At 39.1% G+C, this 20577-nt stretch overlaps 1 protein-coding gene across 5 annotated transcripts in view; it reads left to right on the top strand.

Moving 5' to 3' along the window:
• The first annotated feature begins 789 nt into the window (after positions 1-789).
• Positions 790-20577, top strand: part of PHF6 (PHD finger protein 6) — a 38180-nt gene continuing 18392 nt past the window's right edge. Inside the window, exons 1-7 of one of the 5 annotated variants that reach the window (XM_084638654.1) lie at positions 790-1000; positions 4494-4578; positions 6298-6337; positions 7052-7234; positions 7455-7556; positions 11218-11351; positions 11628-11671. In XM_084638654.1, coding sequence (XP_084494780.1) covers positions 7097-7234; positions 7455-7556; positions 11218-11351; positions 11628-11671 — 418 coding nt within the window. In that variant the 5' untranslated portion in view covers positions 790-1000; positions 4494-4578; positions 6298-6337; positions 7052-7096. Of the gene's footprint in view, positions 1001-1384; positions 1515-4493; positions 4579-6297; positions 6338-7051; positions 7235-7454; positions 7557-11217; positions 11352-11627; positions 11672-20577 lie in introns of those variants that run through there. The other 4 variants (XM_084638653.1, XM_084638652.1, XM_084638656.1 and 1 more) reach the window with 4 other exon arrangements.

Below are 20577 nucleotides of genomic sequence, written 5' to 3'. Positions count from 1 at the left end.
TCACTGTTAAGGGTTTGCATCAGAGTGCAAGTTTGATGGACCTCAGCTATGTGTTGGGTTTTTTTTTGATAGCTATTGACTGGAGATGGAAATAAAACCTTTACCCAGTATTAGACCGTGTTACCAACAGAACAGGAAGCGGGCAAGGCAAGCAGATTTTCCCTCTAGACACGGTTTTAAGAGTTGGGTGGGCTGTGTCCTGAGACAATGGATCTGTCACTAAGCAAAGCTATTGTGTTAATGTAACTAGCAGCAGCAGGTGACACAAGAGCCATGGTGGGTGGCAGGTTGTGAACTCCTTGAGGCAGGGGCTGCCTTTTTGTTCTGTGTTTGTACAGCACCTGGCACAGGCCCTACAAGTAACTGTACCCAGGAAGAGCACAGCCCCTGCCCTGAGGCCCTAAGGGAGTCTGGTGGTGTGAGTGCCACAAGCAAGGCCCACCTCTGGTGCATGAGGGGACTATGCCCTCCAGCCCTTCTGCAGAGCCAGCTCCGCCATGCGCACGCGCAGCCTCCCAACCTCCAGTTCATTCTACCCACAGCAGCCTTCAAAATGATCTGTACGCATGCGCGGGTCACCCTCCTTGTACCCAAAAGGCATTCTACGCACGCGCGGGTTCTCCATTTTCCCCATCCCCGCCAGCTGTCAGGGAGAGCTGCGCACGCGCGGGTTCCCTTGTGCGCGCGCTCCCCCCACCGCCCTCTCCGCAGCCGACGACTTCGGATGCTCGTGTGCGCCTGCGTGGCCACCGCAGGCCGCTCCGGGACCAGTTCTCCTCGGCCGCGCCTCGCAGCCTCGTGCACCAATCACGCGCCGGTTGGAACGCCGTGACGTCTTGGCGCCAGCGCGAAGACGTGCGTGCGTGCGTGCGGCGGCGGCGGCGCAGCGTCCCCTGCCCCGAATGAAAGGGAAGGTCCCAGCGCGAGCGAGCGAGCGGTTCTGAGTGCCCAGCGGCGCGGGGCCCCCGAGTCCTTGTTCCCCGGCGCCCCGCCTACCTGGGTGAGTGAGTGAGTGAGTGAGTGAGCGAGCCTGCCTTGAGGGCGGCGCTGGCCCAGCCGCCTGCGGGCGGGTGGCGGGGGAGCCCCTGCCCGGCCCCTCCGCCTGAGGAGAGACCCCCCCCCCCCAGCCCGCCCCGCCGAGCGCCCCTGCAGCTTGGGGGGCCGCCGGGGCTCAGGCCTGAGGCGCCGGCCTAACCGGGGAACAGCCGCCCAAGCCCGGCGGGGGGCTCGCCCTTCTGGAGGGGCGGACCCCAGCCCGTCCCGGGGTAGCGCCCGAAGGGCCCAGCGGTCCCCCCTGCGCCCGGTGGGATTCGTGCCCGTGTTGTAAGGGGACCCCCAAAACTGGGGGCCATTTCCCTCCAAGCCTAGACTGTTCTCCCGTCTCTCAGGGCCCCCCCCCGTCTTCTCCTGGCGTTAATAATCCAGCTGGGAAGCGCCCCTGCCTTGCAGGGAGCCGTCGGGATCGATTTCCGCGTGAGAATCCCACCCCAGGGACACTGCAAGCTACGGCAGAGGTAATTCTCCCTTCTGAGAGGGGGGACCCCACTCAGCTGCCTGCCCCACCAAACTATTCAAGCCAGGGTTGAATCCTCCTCCTGTGAGGTGGATGCCCCGCATCATGGCTCGATCAAACCCTCCACGCCCCCTTCATGGGTGGGAATCCCAGACTTTCCTGAAAGTAAATCCAAATTATCTGCTGCAGGCTTGTTACACCAGCCTTCGGTGTTTTCGCTAGGTATGAGGTACATGGAAAATCTTCAAAAAGAAAAGGAGGACTTGTGGCACCTTAGAGGCTAACAAATCTTGTTTGCATATGCGTTAAAACCAAGATTTTCATGTGCTTAATGATTTTGGGTGCTCATTGTTCAAGTAGATACTTTAAAGAGGCTTGATTGGCAGGGGAACGGTAATCTGCATTTTCTGAAGATTAGGCCCCTTTAAAGTACTTCAGGTTGAGTACCCAGAATCACCAGTCACTTGTAAAAATACTTGCCTAAATATTTATTTTTTTTCATCTGAAAGTATCCAAAATCCCTTTTCTAACAAGTTTAAATGAAAAATGTCTAGGCATGTTTCTCTTGTGCTTGTCCCATGTCTCAAATTCTGTTACATGTTTTTTTAAAACAAAAACCCAAACAATCCTGTGTTTGCATAGCACCTCTAATCCTGAAGAATCCAGAGGTTTTAGCAAAACAATTAAACTTTACTGTAGAGAGCCTTGCATATAAACTGTAATCCAGTATTCTATGTAAGAAATAGCAAGCTTGGGCCTGACTTTAGCTAATAAATAGAGCATGAAGAAAAGCTCTTGAACTTCCTTTCTTATCTATCTTTTCCTCCCTCAGTGCTGAGTAATGTTTCATATATTGAGAAAGTGCCCTCCTTGTTTTTTCCTGAGAGATGTTGAGTATTGGAGAGACTAGATGGATGAGGGAATATCTTTTATTGGACCAGCTTCTGTTTGGCTGAGAGAGGCAAGATTTCAAGATACACAGAGCTCTTCCTCAGGTCTGGGAAAGGTACTCAGTGTCACAGCTAAATGCAAGATCGAACAGATAGTTTACTATAAGTCATTAGCATATATTCTAAGGGACCATTCAAGGCAAAGTGGCCTGTTAACATCCTTGAAGACATAGGACGAAAGGAGGGGTTAGTGAGTTCCAGATTGTTGTAATAAGTGGTAAATTGAGCGTCTTTATTAAGATAATGATTTTTAGTGTCTAGCCAAGTTATGAATTCAAGCTCCTAAACTCATATATTTTTTGCAAGATTTCATATGAGGACAAGGAGTATGCCTGTTAGTTGTGCATTTAGAATTAGTCCTATAGAAGATGGCAATAAAACTAGAGTGCAGGGCTTAACATAGTTTGTGTGAAAAACTCTTATAAAAATAAAAAAGATATCAAGAAGGAAAAGATGACCTTGAGTACTGTCTTAATATGCATCAAACTGCACAGATGAACAAATTCTGAAGAGAGAATTACAAAAAGAATCCTTTTTTGTAGCTGAGAATCTCTTATCACAGCTTTCATTTTTTCATGGTTTGTGTGTATAAAAACATCATCTTCTGTATTTTCACAGTATGCATCCGATGAAGTGAGCTCTAGCTCACAAAAGCTTATGCTCAAATAAATTGGTTAGTCTCTAAGGTGCCACAAGTACTCCTTTTTTTTTTTTTCATTTTATAGGAGATTTTATTGTGAAATTAGGTACCCCTTTAGATAGGATCTTGGAAGATACTGACATGATTTTAGTATTGTATTGTCAGTACAGCTCCAAAAAAAAGACTCATTTGTCCCTTTTAAATAGGTTACTGTTACTGGTACAGATGTCCATAGTCAATGTTTCTATGATATAGCTCTGTTTACAGGGTTTATAGCATAATTGTAAATCTTGCTTCTGACTGAAACTTGGCGACTACTGTTTCAGTCCAATGATATGTGTACATGTCACATGTTTTTTTTTAAAAAAAAACAACCCAGTTTATAGTTTATTTTAAAAAGTGGATTGGAAGAATATTTTGCCGATTTTGAGTTGTGCCTGTTTTGGTCGAGTGAGAAGTAGGTTGGTGTTTAGTCAGTAATCTGGATTAGACATAAACTATTTTCAATAAGAAATTAAATGGCAAGATTTTAAATGTTTGCATTCAGGATGATGGATCTGTAATGTGGCAGGGCAATTGGTTCTAACTGTCTTCAGAAAATGTAAATTAGTTAAAATAGAGCTAAATATAAAGGCTTCTGCTCTTCTGAAATGCTGTCAGATACATTTGTTATTTGTAAGTAGTCTTATCGAAAATCTAAACCTAGCAATTTTTCTGTACTAAGTAGCTTACTCATTCTTAACCTATGTTAATATACATTCACTGCAAGCCATGGTGGTTTGTGATGTGAATTTATGAAAAAATATATACATGTGAACAGGATGCCATGTGCACCCTATGATATGAAGGAAAGAATTTCCAGTCCATACCAGATTGTCATAGGTGATGAAAATGCATTAATATACATCATGGGTGAACAAATGTAACTTAAAGTCAGTAGTATGGATAAAATACTTCTGGTACTAATCAATTTCTTTTGCAAGCGTTAACAATGTATAAATAATGTACAAATGCCTAGGTATACAGAAAACACGTGCAAACAAAAAGCACAATTAGAGAGCGTTTTTAGGTTTCCTTTAAAAATGCTTTGGGAATAATCAAATCTGATTTTGATAGGAATGTGTTTCCTTTCTGACCTAATCTTTGCTTTTTAGTTGTACTTGCATTTTAAAAATATCTGTATTTGAATAATCATGCCAAAACACAATTTCAGCCAGTTAATTGCATCTTTTCATTGCTATGCTAACAGGGACCTGCTCAATGGAGCACACATTACCATCATTTTCTAAGTTGTAAAAAATACAAAATTACTTCAAGGAGTGAGGTAATATAAACAATGGTACATGCATACCCTATTAACCGTGTATCTTATTATATGTGTGTGTCTTAGATGCACTGTACAACATAATGCTGAAGGCCAAGTGACCTGTGAACATATTTCTTTATCAGTAACTTCCAAGAAGCAAAATATTAAAGTGAGCAATCATTTTGACTTTCGTGGTTATGAATTATTCAAATCTTCCAAAATCTTATAGTTTGCCATTCAGAGATTAAAAGGGAGAGTCTATTGATGTAGCAGCAGGAGTGATTGACATACCTAAAGCCAAATTCTCCATATGATTGTGTGTATAACTCCTGTTTTAGTCAATGGGACTTTGTGAACACACATCCAAGGACAGAATTTGACTTTAAATGTCTTAAGTTACTTTTATTAGGACTGTCATTGTTGTTGACACAAGAGTTAGTTCCTGAATAAGAAAATAAAGTAAGAAAAATTAAATGAAATCTGAAAAAAAAGAAAAGTCAAATTAAATCTAATCCACAGTGCATGCATATAGCCTCTTGTACGTGTGTATATATAACTACTGTAATATTAATTATCAAAACAGAAGTTGTTCTTGCATTTTAAATTGTTACAGTATTTCAGCCCATTATTGCATGATTTATGTGAAGCTTTTGAATGTGACCTAAGAACAAAAAATCTTTTTATATAGTTTCCTACTGTTCTTCTGAAGCCCTTTTCCCTGCTTCCAAAATCTCATTTAGATTTTAAAGAATTAAAGAACATTTTGGAAGTCTCTTTACTTTCTTCAAAAGCCAGCCATTCTTTCTGTTTAATAAATGGAGTGCAGAGTTATCTTATTTTGATTTCTCTTTAGAAGAATATAGTAAGTACTTTTTTGTGCTTAACGTTTAAGGGCTCTCTGTTGCCACTGCAAAAGGGTGTGACTCATTTATTCACATGGCACTCTTTTTGTGTGTAAATGAGCTAGATCTAGAATATGTGCATTCTTGTTACAAGTATGTCACCAATCTAGTATATTGCTTTATACTTAAAAATGGAAGTAAATGAAACAGTAAAAAGAACAAGCACTAGAGATAAGACATACATTTACATTTTGATATACGAATCTTGTATTAGCATGGCAAGAAAAAATGTTTTTAAATTATATCTATGAAAATTTGTGAATAACACCACATGAGAATTAAAAGGATCTTCATTAACTCTATTCTGTACAGAGGTATATAAACTTAAGTGTTCCTCCTATTTCTGTTATAAAAATAGGGAGTGATATTAGTGGCTAGGAAAGTGAGAAACTTGTAGCACTTTCAAGAACCATGCAGAGTTGGACTAGACAAATTTCACCAGTCAGTTGTACCATTGCAACTCAATCCTGACCTATGACGCCTCAGCCACTGTAGCCAAGGACCTCTTTTTAGCAGAAGTTCTGAACTATGTAATGGTCTTCCTGATTTAGATGGGCGTCTACTGGAGACGAAGGCTGAGAAACCCATATTCATTGCATATGTGACCAGAACGATACTGAGACCCAGATCTTCAAAGAGGAAAAGCAGTAAACAAGCATACTACTTAGGGTCTCTAAATTAGACCATTTAATTATATAAATTATAGCACGTTTGTTCCTTTAGAGATGTAAAGGTGAATGGACGCAAACCTCAACTTTAAAATGGGTCCAAAAAGTGTGTATTCTTGAATGTTTGGGCCCTAAAACATCCAATTTGTAATGAGATCCACATAGACAGATTCATGTATGAAGCCTCATTGAAGTGGATCCACCTATGTGAATCTCATTGCTGAACTGGGGCCTTGGTGTTGTATTTTTAACTGTTACTTTTTATGTTTTACAAGCATGTGATTTATGTGGAGTTTAATTTTAAATTACTTTTCTTAGGATAAGAACAGCTGTTGTCATGCACATATTAAGGATTAGGGTAAGATTGCGAAAAACAACCCTGGATCTTAAAGGGTTTCTATTACAGCATATTAGTCACAAATATTCACTTCTAAAACTTTGTTCGTGACTTTAACTAGCCACATTGTATCTGTGTAATACCTAAAATGGTAACATTTTATCTTCTCATCTCATAAGGACAGTTACTCATATTTGTAAAGCTGAAGATGAGTATTTTTAAATTCAATACTTATTAGTTTTTATGGATGGTAGCCCAGTTTTTTTATTGCTGATTCTAAAGGAGTTCAGTAGAATGGGTTTTATTGTATGCTAAGGTAAAGCTCTCCCTGTGCAGTGTGCTTCTGGAATGAATGAATAAATGGAACGAGAGACAATATTGCATCAGGATTTCCTAAATGATTCCTGTACTTGTTATATTTTTCATTTTCCCCCTTCCCCTCCCCTCTCTCAGCCTTTACATTTGTATAAATTTTATTACTTCTCTTACTTTAGGGACCATTATATATCCTGTTGCCACATTCTTAAAGATTTTGGGAAATACGTCTTTTGCGATATACATGTTTGTTCATATATTATACTCTAGCTGTGTGTATGAGACAAATTATATTCCACTCTGAGACGTAGTAGATGTTTCAGGTATTTTAAGAGAAATGCAAAGTAACTTGAGTAAATATAATTTAAATTAATTTCAGCTGAAATTAACATCACTATTGGACATTTTTATTCCCTGTAGCATTTGTGAGGACTGAAGTGTCATTCTAAAGCCATTTTAAAAATCATGACAAGCTCAGTTGGACAGAAAAAAGGGTCTTCAAGGCAACGGAAGTGTGGTTTTTGTAGGTCTAATAAAGATAATGAATGTGGGCAATTACTGATGTCTGAAAACCAGAAGGTGGCAGCACATCACAAATGTATGGTAAGTAATGGAGGAAAAGGAAGTTTAAAGCTGTGAGTTTATTAACTGCGTTATGTAAATAAATGAAATCCTGAATAATTTCAGCCCACTTGTGGCAGTGGTATATAAGTTACTAATACCACTGTTTGTATTTTGAAATTGTTCCTTATTACAAATTATAATTATTCCATATTACGGGAAACCCTTTAAAATGAAGTTTTTGTTTTTACACAACTTGCAGCTATTTTCATCTGCATTGGTATCTTCACACTCTGATAATGAGAGTCTTGGTGGATTTTCTATTGAAGATGTTCAAAAGGAAATAAAAAGAGGCACTAAACTGGTAAGTCTGTAATTCTGCCTCTTGAAAATGGAAAAGTAGCATTTTCTTAACTTCTGCAAAGTATCTAATGAACTAATTCAGTGTACTACTGAACTTAGTTATTGTATCATATCTTTTTAAAAAAAAGATTTTCCCTTTGTCTGTGACCTCTAGTGTAATGGGTAATTAACCCGTGTGAGGAGTCATTAAGATAAAACTGGTCATGCATTTAAAAAAAAAGCGGGGGGGGGGGTAAATCTTAAAGAAAGGGTCGGGTGGTAGCTAGATGGATAGCCACCAATAGGTGTGATCCCTTATTGAAATCAATAGGAGTTTTGCAGCTGATTTCAATAGGAACAGGACTGAGTTCTAAATGTCAAATGACTAACAGTGGGAAGTGTCTTAAAGCAATCAATTTGTTTTTTTATTTTAATCATAATGTGTATAGTCTAATTCAAATATATAAATAGGTTATTTTGGAGATTGTGGAATACTTTTGGAATTACTAAAAATGAACTGCAAATCTTAACATTTTCACTAGCACTGTACTTATGTTATCAACAAATAAAGATGGTTATAGTGAATGTGCCATAATTTTTCCAATCAAGTTTTAAAACTCATAAACAAAATAAACTACTTGTTCTTTTTAATGGGCTGCATACAAAGAGAAACCAGCATTTCTTAAATTTACTTTCCTATTTAATATTTTCAGACAGATTTCACAATGGAAGCACATTCCAGCAGGGCTTTGGAGCTGTGCACCAGCTCTGCTCCAGCTCCAGGCAAAAACCTGCTGCTCCGGAGCTGCTCCGTGGGCTCCGCTCCAAAGCCCTGCATTCCAGGGAGCTATGCAAGTGTAACACTGCTCCTTTACCAGCAGTTGGTTTCACTGCCAAAAACTGGCCTTTACTGCCAAGATACTTATTGCTTCGGTTTTTTTAATGATTTGATAGAGCCTTGGGATGCAGATTTTTCATGAGATGCACATACTGAAAACGAGTTTAATCATAGCCTCACCAAACTGCTATGGAGCTGTGTGATATGAAGGGCCGTTCGTTTGCAAGGCATTACTCAATTTTTAAGGCTGATTTCAGTTTGATATAAGAGCTAGGTATTATTACAATCATCTTTCTTAGCTGGGAGATGACTGCTTTTGCAAATATTTTCTAACAAGTGATATAGTATAACTAAAACAGTCCTTAAGCACTTTCAGTTTTTGGGACAGGGAGGTGTGTCTGGAAAGAGGTTCTACCAGGGATGCTTTATTTGGAGGTTGAAGTTACATGATGCACCTCATGCTACTTACAGCCTCATCACTAAACAGTACAGTACTTTGCTTAGTCTTTTTCAGTGTGGAGTTTTATTTGCTCTAATTATATTGTGTTCATTGAGCTATAGCAGTTGGAGAGTATAGGTGTGATTGGAGATTTGATATTTATAAAGAGCAGTGTAGCATATGGCTATGTGGGCCAACAAGAAACTTCTTGACTATTAAGTCTTTTTTTAAATGGTTTTACAAGATTTGTATGTTTGGGATTCATGAGAATATAGATTTTTCTTTGTGCTTCTGAATCTTTTTTGTTCTATCAGTAACATGTTGGAAGAGGATGGATTCTTAAAGCACACCATCTAGCGAAACCAGGCACTTGAACTAGGTCCAAGTTTTATATGAAGAGGCTAAATGGTTTTGTCCTGATAAGCTTGAATGTGCACTCTTTCTTTAAACATTTTGTACTTAGTGATTGCTTTCCATTCTTGACTGCTCCTTTATAGGAGAAGCAGTAAAGCACTCAGTGTGGTTTTCCAAATCTAATAGTCATATTGGTAATTTTTACTAAATTCTGTTTGCTGGCAGGCAGAGTTTAAGTAGTTGTCCTCTTTTGGTAGATGTTGCTACTTGAAGCTACTTCTGCATATTAAAGCAATGATGGGAGAAATGCAGAATATTTCTGGTGATAGTTGAGGGGTTAAGCTATAATGATAGGCCAGTAATATCAGCTTGTTATTTCCCAGTAAATGCACTGATCTGAGGTCATTATTACTTCTATTAGCTGTATGTGAGGAGAAACCCTTAAAATGTGGTCTCTTATTGTGCTTAGAACTTTTCATGTGCCTGATGTACCTAGAGAATTAAACATGTTACAAGCCAATCAGGTAATAAAAATCATTCCAACAAATTTAAAATTTATTCCAAAGGGAAATAGATCAATAAATCAATATAAAGGTTCTTCCAGTTTGTCATTTCACTAGAGAGATTTCACAGCTTATGTAAGAGTAAATTGTTTGTCTAACCTATTAAAATATATGAAAGAATTAAAATAGTGGATAAAAGGGAACTGATTAGTTTATTCTGAAAGTGTAAATACATTTTAATAAAGTTGCTCACAAGAAGTTACTTAGGAAACTTGAAATACAGAGGGTTGATTGAACACCTACCATGGATTTAAAAACTGATTAAGAGCAATGGAACAGTATGAATAGAGCTGGTTTTTCTCAATTTGTAGGGAGGTAAATAGCAGGATGATCCAAGATTCACTCCTTTTTTGTTTTGTTCAGTTAACTTTAACATTATGAAAGATGGGGTAAACTGTGGGGTTACAAAACTTGCTGGTGGCAGGTTTATTTAGGTTAGTTGAGACAAAAGAATTGGAAGAACTGTAGAAAGACCTGATAAGCAAGGCAGTTAGGCATGTTGGATGCGTGGGTAATTTTTCTCTTCGTAGCCTTATGCAAGGTAATGTATATTGTAAGGAACAATATATACTGATTATTTGCAGGGAAAAAATAAATATAGCTCAGTAAACATACCTCAGAATCAGTCAAACTCTAAGAGTTTGAGCAGTGTTAAGAAGCTAGAAAAATTATGATGAATATTAATGGCATTATATACATTGACTGTATGTTTTTCCCCTTTAATTCAACACATGAAGAAGGGCCATGAAGATGTTAGAAGCGTAAGAGGTATTTCTCAAATGAAAGAGTGCCTGTCCTTGGAAAAGGAAGAGTAAAGCAATTGCCCTCTATGTAGCCTTTTCTACAGCATAAAAACAAAGATGGTGGTATTAATACGATTGAGACATTCCTTTTGTGTACCATAGTGTCATGGAATATGACTGAAACCAATTATTTGAAAAGAGGATTAGACATTTGTAGGGGGGGAAAAGAGGCAGCTGCAGTTAACGAAGGTAAAATTTCAAGCATTCAGTCCTTATGCTTCAGGGAATAAACTGATTTGCCAGCTGAGGTCAGCAAGAAAGTCCCTTTTCTCTCCTTCTTTCATCGTATAATCCACAGTTGATCAGTGTTTGGTATAGCCCACTCTTGGAAGCATAACATCTAAGTGAAAAATTAAGTTTGTTCCAGCATGGCACTTCTTACTTAGCTAAAGTTATTGGATTATTTTCCACTGCATTAATAATTAAGATAAAATTATTATCTTACTGTTATATTTTATAACTGAGTAGCTGACACATCTGTCTCTCCTTTTAAAATTAATTTAAAATGACACTTGGGGAAAAATGTGGATAAAGACCGTATGACTAAATACATTGCTCTCAGTAATGCCATCTGTTTCGTGAGGAGGGGAGTTATTTTATGACTATTAGTTCCAATTATTTCCAAAGCCAAAAGTATTAAACTGCTGCTAGCATGAATTCTGTTTTTCTCTTCCTTTCTGTTATAGATGTGCTCTTTATGCCATTGTCCAGGAGCAACCATTGGTTGTGATGTGAAAACGTGTCACAAGACATATCACTACTACTGTGCATTACATGATAAAGCTCAAATAAGAGAGAAACCCTCACAAGGCATTTACATGTAACTACTATTTATCTACCATGTTTCTGCTTGTATTTATATTTCACCCTCTTTGTAAAACTATCATTGGGATACAAACATTTTGGGTTTTATAAAAAAGTTGTAATTGTGTACATTTTTAACTGCAGTCTAGCACACTGTTATATTAAACTCCATATTCACAAAGTTGGAACTGTAGAGTCTTGTAAATAGGGTAAAATGTACTGCTATTTAAATTAAACTAAATGAGCTCTAAATCATGACTTATCTGACAGCTTTCAACTACTTTGTTTATAGGATTTTATGCAGAAAACACAAGAAAACTACACGTAACTCTGAAGGTAAAACTATTCAATGTAATTCCCCCCCTCCCCTTTTTTTTTTAAGAGATACTTTTATGTTTTCCACAATTTAAAATGCAATCAATGTTTTGGGCAAATTAGACTAGACTAGAATTAGATGCATTTCTGAAAGAATGAATCTAGAAGCTGAACACATATAGGGAATTAGCATATGATGTGATGCTAAAAGGTAGGCATCTGGTTTTTTAAAAAAAAAAACAAAAAACCCAGCTAAATCCCAGAATGCTCTGGAGTTCTGATACTCTGTCATAATAAAGATTCTGTGAAGGTAATGTGTTCCCTCTTGGGGAAGAGGGTCCCTTTTAGGAAGAATCTGATTTGTGTGTGCAGGTAAGTATTCTATATCTTAAATGCGTCAATTTTGTCAAGCAATGGCTAGATCTTACACTGTTTGTAAGAAAATCCTACAAAACCACAGTATTTCTTTTAACTGTTGCAAGGTTAAGCTTTAGGTCTTCCTTTCATAATACTCCTGATAATTTTTTCATAAATTAGAGAAGAGATCTGGTATTATGTATAAGGGGTTGTGATCAGATTACCCTTTGAAATGCTCCCTTTGGCTATTTGACCAATTGAGTTGATTAACACAAGTAATTGTATGAAAGCACTCACGCAACAGTCTCATAACTCAGGGGAGACTGTTGGAATGGGTGATGCAGTTGGGCAATGCATTAAAAATAGCTTTAATATGTTATATGGTCTTTTGACATTCAAAACAATTTGCACAATTGTGTGGTGGTGGTTTTTGCCTTTTTTCTATTGTATTTGAATTTGGGTAAGTAGAAATTAATTTACCTTTGCATCTTTCGAAATTGAAATGTAACCTCAAATTGAAACAATGAAGAAATGCGTTACTGTGTCTTTTAGTGATATTTTTGTAAATGTCATTTGTTTCTGCCAAATGCATTTTATTTAGCATATACATATTATTTTGTGCCATTCATATTAAATAATTAGAGATTTGATTTAATCTCCCCCCAAATCTTTTTGCACAATGTAAATCAAACTCCAGGCTAAAACTGGATTTTTGTTATCCAGTTATACCTAAATATCATAGTGTGCTCTGCATGTAACGTGCACTGCACTATGACTTCTTTAACTAACAAGGCTTTATTTAAGGAGACTGGAGAAACAGCACAGAATTTGTGTTAATAGTTAATGGATTTTAAATAGACTAGATCCAGTTACTTTAGTGTAGTTTGGTATCTTAATTTCTGTTTTGGGGGTAAACAGTATTGTAGGATGAAAATTGTTATGGAAAGATTTTTGGAGTGAAGGACTAGACTAGTCTCTCATCTAAATAGTTATTTTAGACAGACACATAATGTACATATACTCGCTGTTGGCACACAGGTTTTTCAATAGATGGCAATAGCTAATTATGGTCCTAATCCTGCAAATTGTTCGATGGGAGTGGACCTCTGCTCCTTTGTGGAGCTCCTTGCAAGGCCAAGGTCTGTGCTAGTATTTGAGAGTCTGTAAGAGCTGTTTCTGCCTATTCTAGTATGTCACTCTTTACTGGGAGGAGCTCTGTATTTTAATATGGATATTTGTATTGGAAAGGACATGGAAAAAAATTATTGCAGAAGAGCAAGAGCTGTTTGTTCAAATATTAATGATTGCAGTTTTTTTAAAAATACAAAAGCAGTATTTTCTATAACAAACTTAAACCTCTTTTAAAAACCAAAGCTATCTGAGTTGTTGAAGACAAAAAACCCTATATATCTTGTTTAGATTTTCATTTTTCACTCCATTGAATTGAAATGGAAGATTTGGGCCAAAGTATTTATTTTGCCATAGTGTGTATGCTCTTTCTAGCTAGGGTCCCAAGTTTGAAAATCAGACTCTCTCTATTCTCAGGCTTCTGGGGACTGAGTATGCTATACTGACAAAACAGTAATATTGTTTATAGTTTGTATTTTGGTAGTGCCTACCAGGCATGGGGCCCATTTTCCTAGGCCATATACAAATGACCATAACAAAGCAAGCACATTTAGTCTCTGGCAAAGAAACACCTTACATCATTCTATAGTATGCTGCTAGATACTTATATCCTGAGAGATAGTTGCTGTGTCTTGAAAAGAATGAAAGATCAGGTGGTCCTCAGCACTCTGAGAAGGGGTTTACAGGATCTCCTGTTTCAGAGTAACAGCCGTGTTAGTCTGTATTCGCAAAAAGAAAAGGAGTACTTGTGGCACCTTAGAGACTGACCAATTTATTTGAGCATAAGCTTTCGTGAGCTACAGCTCACTTCATCCACAGTATGCATCCGATGAAGTGAGCTGTAGCTCACGAAAGCTTATGCTCAAATAAATTACGAATAAATTTATTATAATATGAATTATTATATTTATATGAATATAAATTTATGAATAAATAAATTTTAATTGAGCTTATGCTCAAATTGGTTAGTCTCTAAGGTGCCACAAGTACTCCTTTTCTTCACGGAAAAAGTGAGTGTCAAAGAGGGAGTTGAATGTATAGAGGGAAACTAGGGCTTGGCACACTAGAAAAGTAGAGAAGAGTAAGCAAATTGGACTGAATAATCAAATGCTGTTGTAACTTTTTTGTCATTTATTATTTTGTTTTCATGAATTCCACTCTTGGGTGGTTTGCAAACCAGAACAGTTGATGCTAATCTGTGGTCATGTGCCTCAGAGCTTATGTGTGGGGCACTGGGTCTGAAAGTCAGATGTGAAGGAAGGATATGAACCCTGCCCCTCGGGCTGGGTTTTTGGGGGAGAGGGGTTTAATCAGTGCAGAGCAGTTCTGGTTGTGTGTCCTAATCTAATTGCAGTAGTTCAGTTATTTTTATTTTAGCTCTTTTGGAAGCAGCTGTTGGAATATAATTTTAATAGAATAATAGTTTCTCATTTGGGTCATGTCCGGTTTAGACAATCGAATGATTGGTACTTAAATTCTGTGGACAGTGCTGCCCCAAAATATCTATTAAGACTAGCATTTATTCTTCCTCATTTATCTACAAAATGGTTGTTTTCTTTGGAGTTCTTGCTAAAGCCTGAGAGGTACGTATTGTGGTGTCTGTTAGCAATTCCAGCTTAGTGGGCCAATAGCTGTTAGAGACCAATGTATGCTCCTGCTACCAAGTCCTTCTCCCCTTTCCAGAGGAATGGTATGCCATCGGGTACCTGTTGAGGAAACTTTCAGTGTAGTGCACAGAGATTTGGCTAAATTACTTTAATTAAAGTTGAACAGCTAAAAACCTGTTCACCCTAATGAACATTTACTCGTTGATGTCCAGATCTCTCATGAAGCCCAAGAGGACCAAGAATTCATTATGCTGACTGCTTCTCTCCTCCGGACCAATCCATGAGTTAATGCAATATCTTGTTCATTTAATGTCTGGGAGGAGATGCTGAAGTTACTCCTGAGGGCATTCTGCACCAAAAAAATTCTGCACACAATGTTTTAAAATTCTGCAAAATTGTAGAATTTTAATTTGTCAAATGTGGAGGTTCGAGCATGGCATTGGAGAGCACATAGAGACACTGACTCAGCAGTGAGGCTACACCCAACCCTCACATGGTGCAAGAACTGGGCCTGCCCCAGAAACACCCCAGGACCCTGCCCCTCCACGCCAAGTGCAGCAGGTGTGGGCATGCAGGTTCAGCAATGCAGGGTCCAAGTGTGGAGGGGTTTAATGTGGGGGGGATCCAGATGTGGGCTGAGGGTTCTGTGGGGAGCAATCTGGGTGCATGTGGTTCAATAGGGAATTTGGGTGCAGGGGAGATCTGGATGCACAGGGGCTTGTTCTGGGTGCAACGGTAATGATACTCTGCAGGGATGTCCAGATGAAAGTGCTTGGGGCTCAGTGGAGGGTCCAGATGCTGAGGCGGTGGGGATCCAGTTGGGGCTCAATGGGGTGGGGATCCAGGTGTGGGTGTCTCATCTGGGTGATCCAGGTGCAGGAGGAGTCGGGCTCATGGTTGGGGTGCTGAGTGCGGTGGGGTGAGGCTCGGTGGAAGGGTCTGGGTATGAAGGGGTTTGGATGCACAGGGGTTGGGCAGATGAGGGAGCAGCTCTCTGTGCAGGGATCCCTCCCCCTACAGCTGAGGAGTGATGTGGGGCGGGGAAATTTGCAGAGCTTTCTGCAGCTGGGAGAGAAATCTGGGAGTGGGTCTAACCTGGCCCTGGGTGTCATGCAGGGGAAGAGGAAGCCCTGCCCAGCCCAGCCAGGGCTAGCAGCGAAGACTGGCACAGGGTGGGAGCCACCAGCTGGATCTTCACTAGTCCCACCCCCTGCACACAGTGATTTACTTCTCTGCCTGCTGCTCTAGGTACCTGAAACATACTGCTGGGGAGGGTCGCATGACTGCTTTTGTGGCTTCCCTTTACTTCCCTGTCAGAAAGTCATTTTTCTGCGGGGAAGCAAAGAAATCTGCGGGGACATAAATTCTGTACGTGAGTAGTGGTGCAGAATTCCCCCAGAAATATGAAGTGTCTTCTGTTTGTTTTTGAATTTATTAAATTTAGCTTGGTGGCAAAAGAAGCTATACATAGTCATTCTCTAGTTTTGCAGATTGTTGACCTCCTTTAATATTTCTTTATGGTCTTGCATTCGCATGATATCAGAGCTATATGCGATGAATCTATTTTTCTTCTCTTCACTCAGATGCAGAAGTAATCACAATAAAATCCAAATGGTACACCAGATAGTTGCGTGCCTCTGCACAGTATCTTTAATCTAACAACTCCAGGGTTAACTAGTTGTCACTGCATAGGGATAGAGACCAACCTGGAATCTTACATGCTGTATTCCAACTAACTAGAAGAGCATGTCAGTTTAAAGTAGTTCGGAGGCAGCTGTTCAGAAGAGCAGATTGAGAGCTATTTGAAGTGTGCTGTCCTCTAAACTGGCTAGATTCTTGTTTTCATTTCGCTAACTGCTTAGAAATCTCTTATCTAGGACATAAAATAAAATCCAACCCCATTAAGCATTCTGTTCAGGAAACACAGTGGACTTTTTTTTTCTTCTTTCCCCCAGCATCATGGGGGAGTTGCTATCATTGTTCTGTTCGGCTTGTAAATGTTATCATAGTATTTCATTAGTCGAATTGTTACGCAACTTGGCACAATTGTATTTATTTTTTGAGAAGTTTGAAGCTAAAGTTGACTCGAACTTATTTTCCTTCATTAGTTGCGATTTTGGTCAGTCATTTTGGTTGTTTCTATGGTATGGTTCAAAAATAATTTTTCTTTAGTACCTTGTATTTGCAGATCTCCAAGTGATCTGGGGAAACTAAGGAACATAATTGATGTGCTCAAGGTCACTCAGTAAATCAGTGTCAAAGCCAAGAATAGAACCAAGATTGTCAGTTGTATGCTTTACTCTTAGGGCAATTACAGGTCCTTCAAATGTTAATTTAAGAATGATAAAAATTTAACGGAATTATTGTCGATACTCTACTTCATATCGGATTATCAGTCTGATCTTTCTGCAAGCCTGTTCCTTATCTGTGTGGTGTTGTGTTTTTTGTTTGTTTGTTTGTGGCCATTGGGGTAGAATCCTTGACAGCCTACTTCTAGAACCAGTTAATACTTTCAGGGCATTAATGTAGGTGTCCACTTTTCGTTTGCTACTGGTATTCTAATTTATGCAACCAACCCACAGATATCACTTCTTTATTGCAGAGAAGTACCTGGTCTTGCATAAAACCGGGACAATACTTATCTGAGGTGCTTGTGTTCTGTTCCAGGAACATGCCTAAAGTAAGGCTTACTGAATATCAGTACTTAAGTACCTTGTTGTGAATATCTTCAAGAATAAGAAAAGAACTTTCAGTAACTTAACTCTCCTTTCTGAATGTAGACAAGAGCTTTCTCAGAGGAATTCCTTGCCAATAGCCTTGACTGCTATTATTACTATAAAGATGGTAAATTTACCTCTTCATTCCAGAGTATGGACCGGATTTTTAAAAGTGCTCAGCATCCCAATTAGAACAGTTGCTGCTGCATGCTGAGCTCTTCTGAAAATCTGGCCCTATACCTTTTGATATGTTGTTGAGTTATGATTTTAAATATATTTGTTTATTGGGACCTATTGATGGGCAAAAATGAACTCTGGTATCCTTCAGTTCCCCTAATGGATTGTCTTAGCCCTTCAAAACTGTACTTATTTACTGATGAGCAGTATTTCAAGAAAGAAACAACTACATCTCATTCCTTTTACATCTGTTACATAGTAATAAAACTGAGTGTAATAAGAAACCATATGAGTGTACACATTGTTAATGTTTGGAACAGATGCCTGGACGCTGTGGGGTCAAAAAATGAAGTGTCCATTATTACCACTGTTGCTGCACCCAAAGCTCTCAGGGATTTAAGGGGAATGGTCTTTCCACTAATGGAAATCTAAATATTCCCTTAGTAGTTATGCTTTTTTATTTCTTTGGATCAAATATGAAGTTTATAATCTCACGTAATTCAGGGAGTTGAGTGAGGACAACATTTCTGTAGAAAATCCATTCAGAAATAGCACATTCTGTACCAAAGCAATTATTTTATTCCATGCTCGGCATAAACCAGATGCCAACAAGAAAAACAACAGACATATTGGCATCAGATTTAGGCAATGTTCTGATTCATCTGGGATGAGATTTGGTTAGAAGTATTTCTTGAGACAGCCTTATTTTCTTTAATGTCAGGCGCATACTACACTTTTCACCCCATATAGTTGCCTCACTATGCATGCACTTCTCTAGTCACATAAAAACTACAATGGCATCCTAACTCACAAGGTCAGGTCCTCTTGTCTTTCCATTCCTACTGCAGAGAGGTTGCATAGTCTTTCTGCGGAAGACAGATTAGGCCCAACTAACCAGAGTCACCTTGTTTTGTATCTTTTTGGAGACTGTTCCTCTAAATATGCCCCCAAAATGTCTACATGTTCTTATATCAAAAAGCAGTTACTCCATCCTAGAAGTCTGAACAAACATCATCATAGCAACTGTTTTAATAGTCTGATTTGCAAAGACTTCTCCCTATGGAAAAAGTCCACTCGATAACTAGAGGAAAAGAAGCATCTTTTGCCGTGATATTGGAACAGTGCATTGTGTTTATGGAAGATTTTACATAATTCTTTCAGTTCGAATCTGACACTTTTTTTTTACACTGCATTCATCACTGTAGTATCTGATTCAAGTAGTGCATTAAGCAATGAGATTACACATTTGTCACACGCCGTTGTTCCTCTCAGAAGAGGATGAGAGGACAAAGCGAGTGCAGTGGAGTGTCTTGTTTTAGTAGGGGCTCTAAAATTTATTTTTAAAAATACCTGTTGTGTTAGGCAAGGTCAAATAAATGTGTGTTGCATTTGGATTGGGAAATAGGGAGATTTGTGATTATCCTTAGTTTGTGGGAGAGTTCATTCCAAAGTCTCCGAACTGTCCTAGTGAAGGATCTGTCTCTCACACAGATGAGCTTTACTCTCTTGCTGCTGAGAGGTCCATTGTGCCAGAGGAGCAAAGGTGTCAACCACAGTCTCTTAATCCCAGACCTTTAGGCAATCTTTTAGGTACAGTAGAACCTCAGAGGTAGGAACAGCAGCATTACAAACTGACCAGTTAACTACTCCTCTCATTGGAACCGGAAGTACACAGTAAGGCAGCAGCAAGCACGCGCACACACACACACATATACTACAGTGCTGGGTTAAACATAAACTACTTTAAAAAAACAAAAAGAGGAGGGGACGGAAGCATCATTTCTTTTGCATAGTAAAGTTTCAAAGCTGTATTAAATCAATGTTCAGTTGTAAACTTTTGGAAGAACAACCATAATGTTTTGTTCAGATTTACAAAAAACCTCCATTCCCAAGGTGTTTGTAACTCTGAGATTTTTTTTGTATCTTGAGCCCAGGCCATGGAACACTTTGAAGATAAGGACCAATACCTTGAACTCGATTCAAAATTCTATCCGGAGTCAGTTTAGAGAGTAGGATGTGTTCATAGCAGCCTGTGTTGCTGAGGAGACTGCTCCTTATAGTAGTTGGAGGTTCCGAAGTGCTGAAGGTTTCATGCCCAGGTATATCACATTGTTGTAGTCCAGCCAAAAGATGAAGGTATGAATAACTGAGGCCAGCTCTTCATCTGCCATGATGAGATGGAGGCTCTTGGCCAACTGGAGATGATAGAAAGCATTACGAATGTTGCAATGAGAGAGCTCAGGGTCAGTGAGAAATCCAAGAGTACTCAGACTATAGACTGAAATGACCATTTGTGGAGGTGAACCTTCAACCAAAGGAGACTGTACGGTGCCTGCAAACTCCTCTAAATACTTCCGTCCAGCATCACCTCTATTTTGCTTAAGTTCAACTTCAGGCAGCTGTACTTCATCCGTGAGCTGATCTCACTGAAGCATTGGGCCATCGTGTTGGTAGTGGTGTGGTTATGTGATGAAGGGTAGGCACAGCTGTATGCCATCTGCATATTGCTGGCACTCAAGTCTGTGAGTGACTACTAGTTGTATGTAGATATTGAAAAGGACTAGAAAGAGAACTGATCCTTGTGGAAGCCCACGAGTGAGGGGCCTACTAGTGGAGGTGCACGGCATCATTACTTGTTGGGAGTGTCCTTTCAGGAAGGACTCAAATCATTTTAACAAATTATCCTAGTCTGCTGCCACCTCTCTCACGTGAGACAGCAGTGTCGAACTTTACAAAAGCATCCTTAAATTATACGTAGAAATAGTCTCAAACACTTCCTAATATAAATGCTGTTCAGGCTATAAATTATTTTGGTCAAGGTCCATGTCATTACTGGTTGCTATGAGGAATCTAGTATACTTGAAAATCTAAAATAGTAATTGGACTTGAAGGTGTGGAATTTTAAGCCTTTTCCCCAGAAAATCTCTCTACACTTTAGAAT

The sequence above is a fragment of the Lepidochelys olivacea genome (genome assembly GCF_965140295.1).
Source record: "Lepidochelys olivacea isolate rLepOli2 genome assembly, chromosome: 9".
Lineage (NCBI taxonomy): Eukaryota > Metazoa > Chordata > Testudines > Cheloniidae > Lepidochelys > Lepidochelys olivacea.
This window is presented reverse-complemented; position numbering and strand designations above follow the sequence as displayed.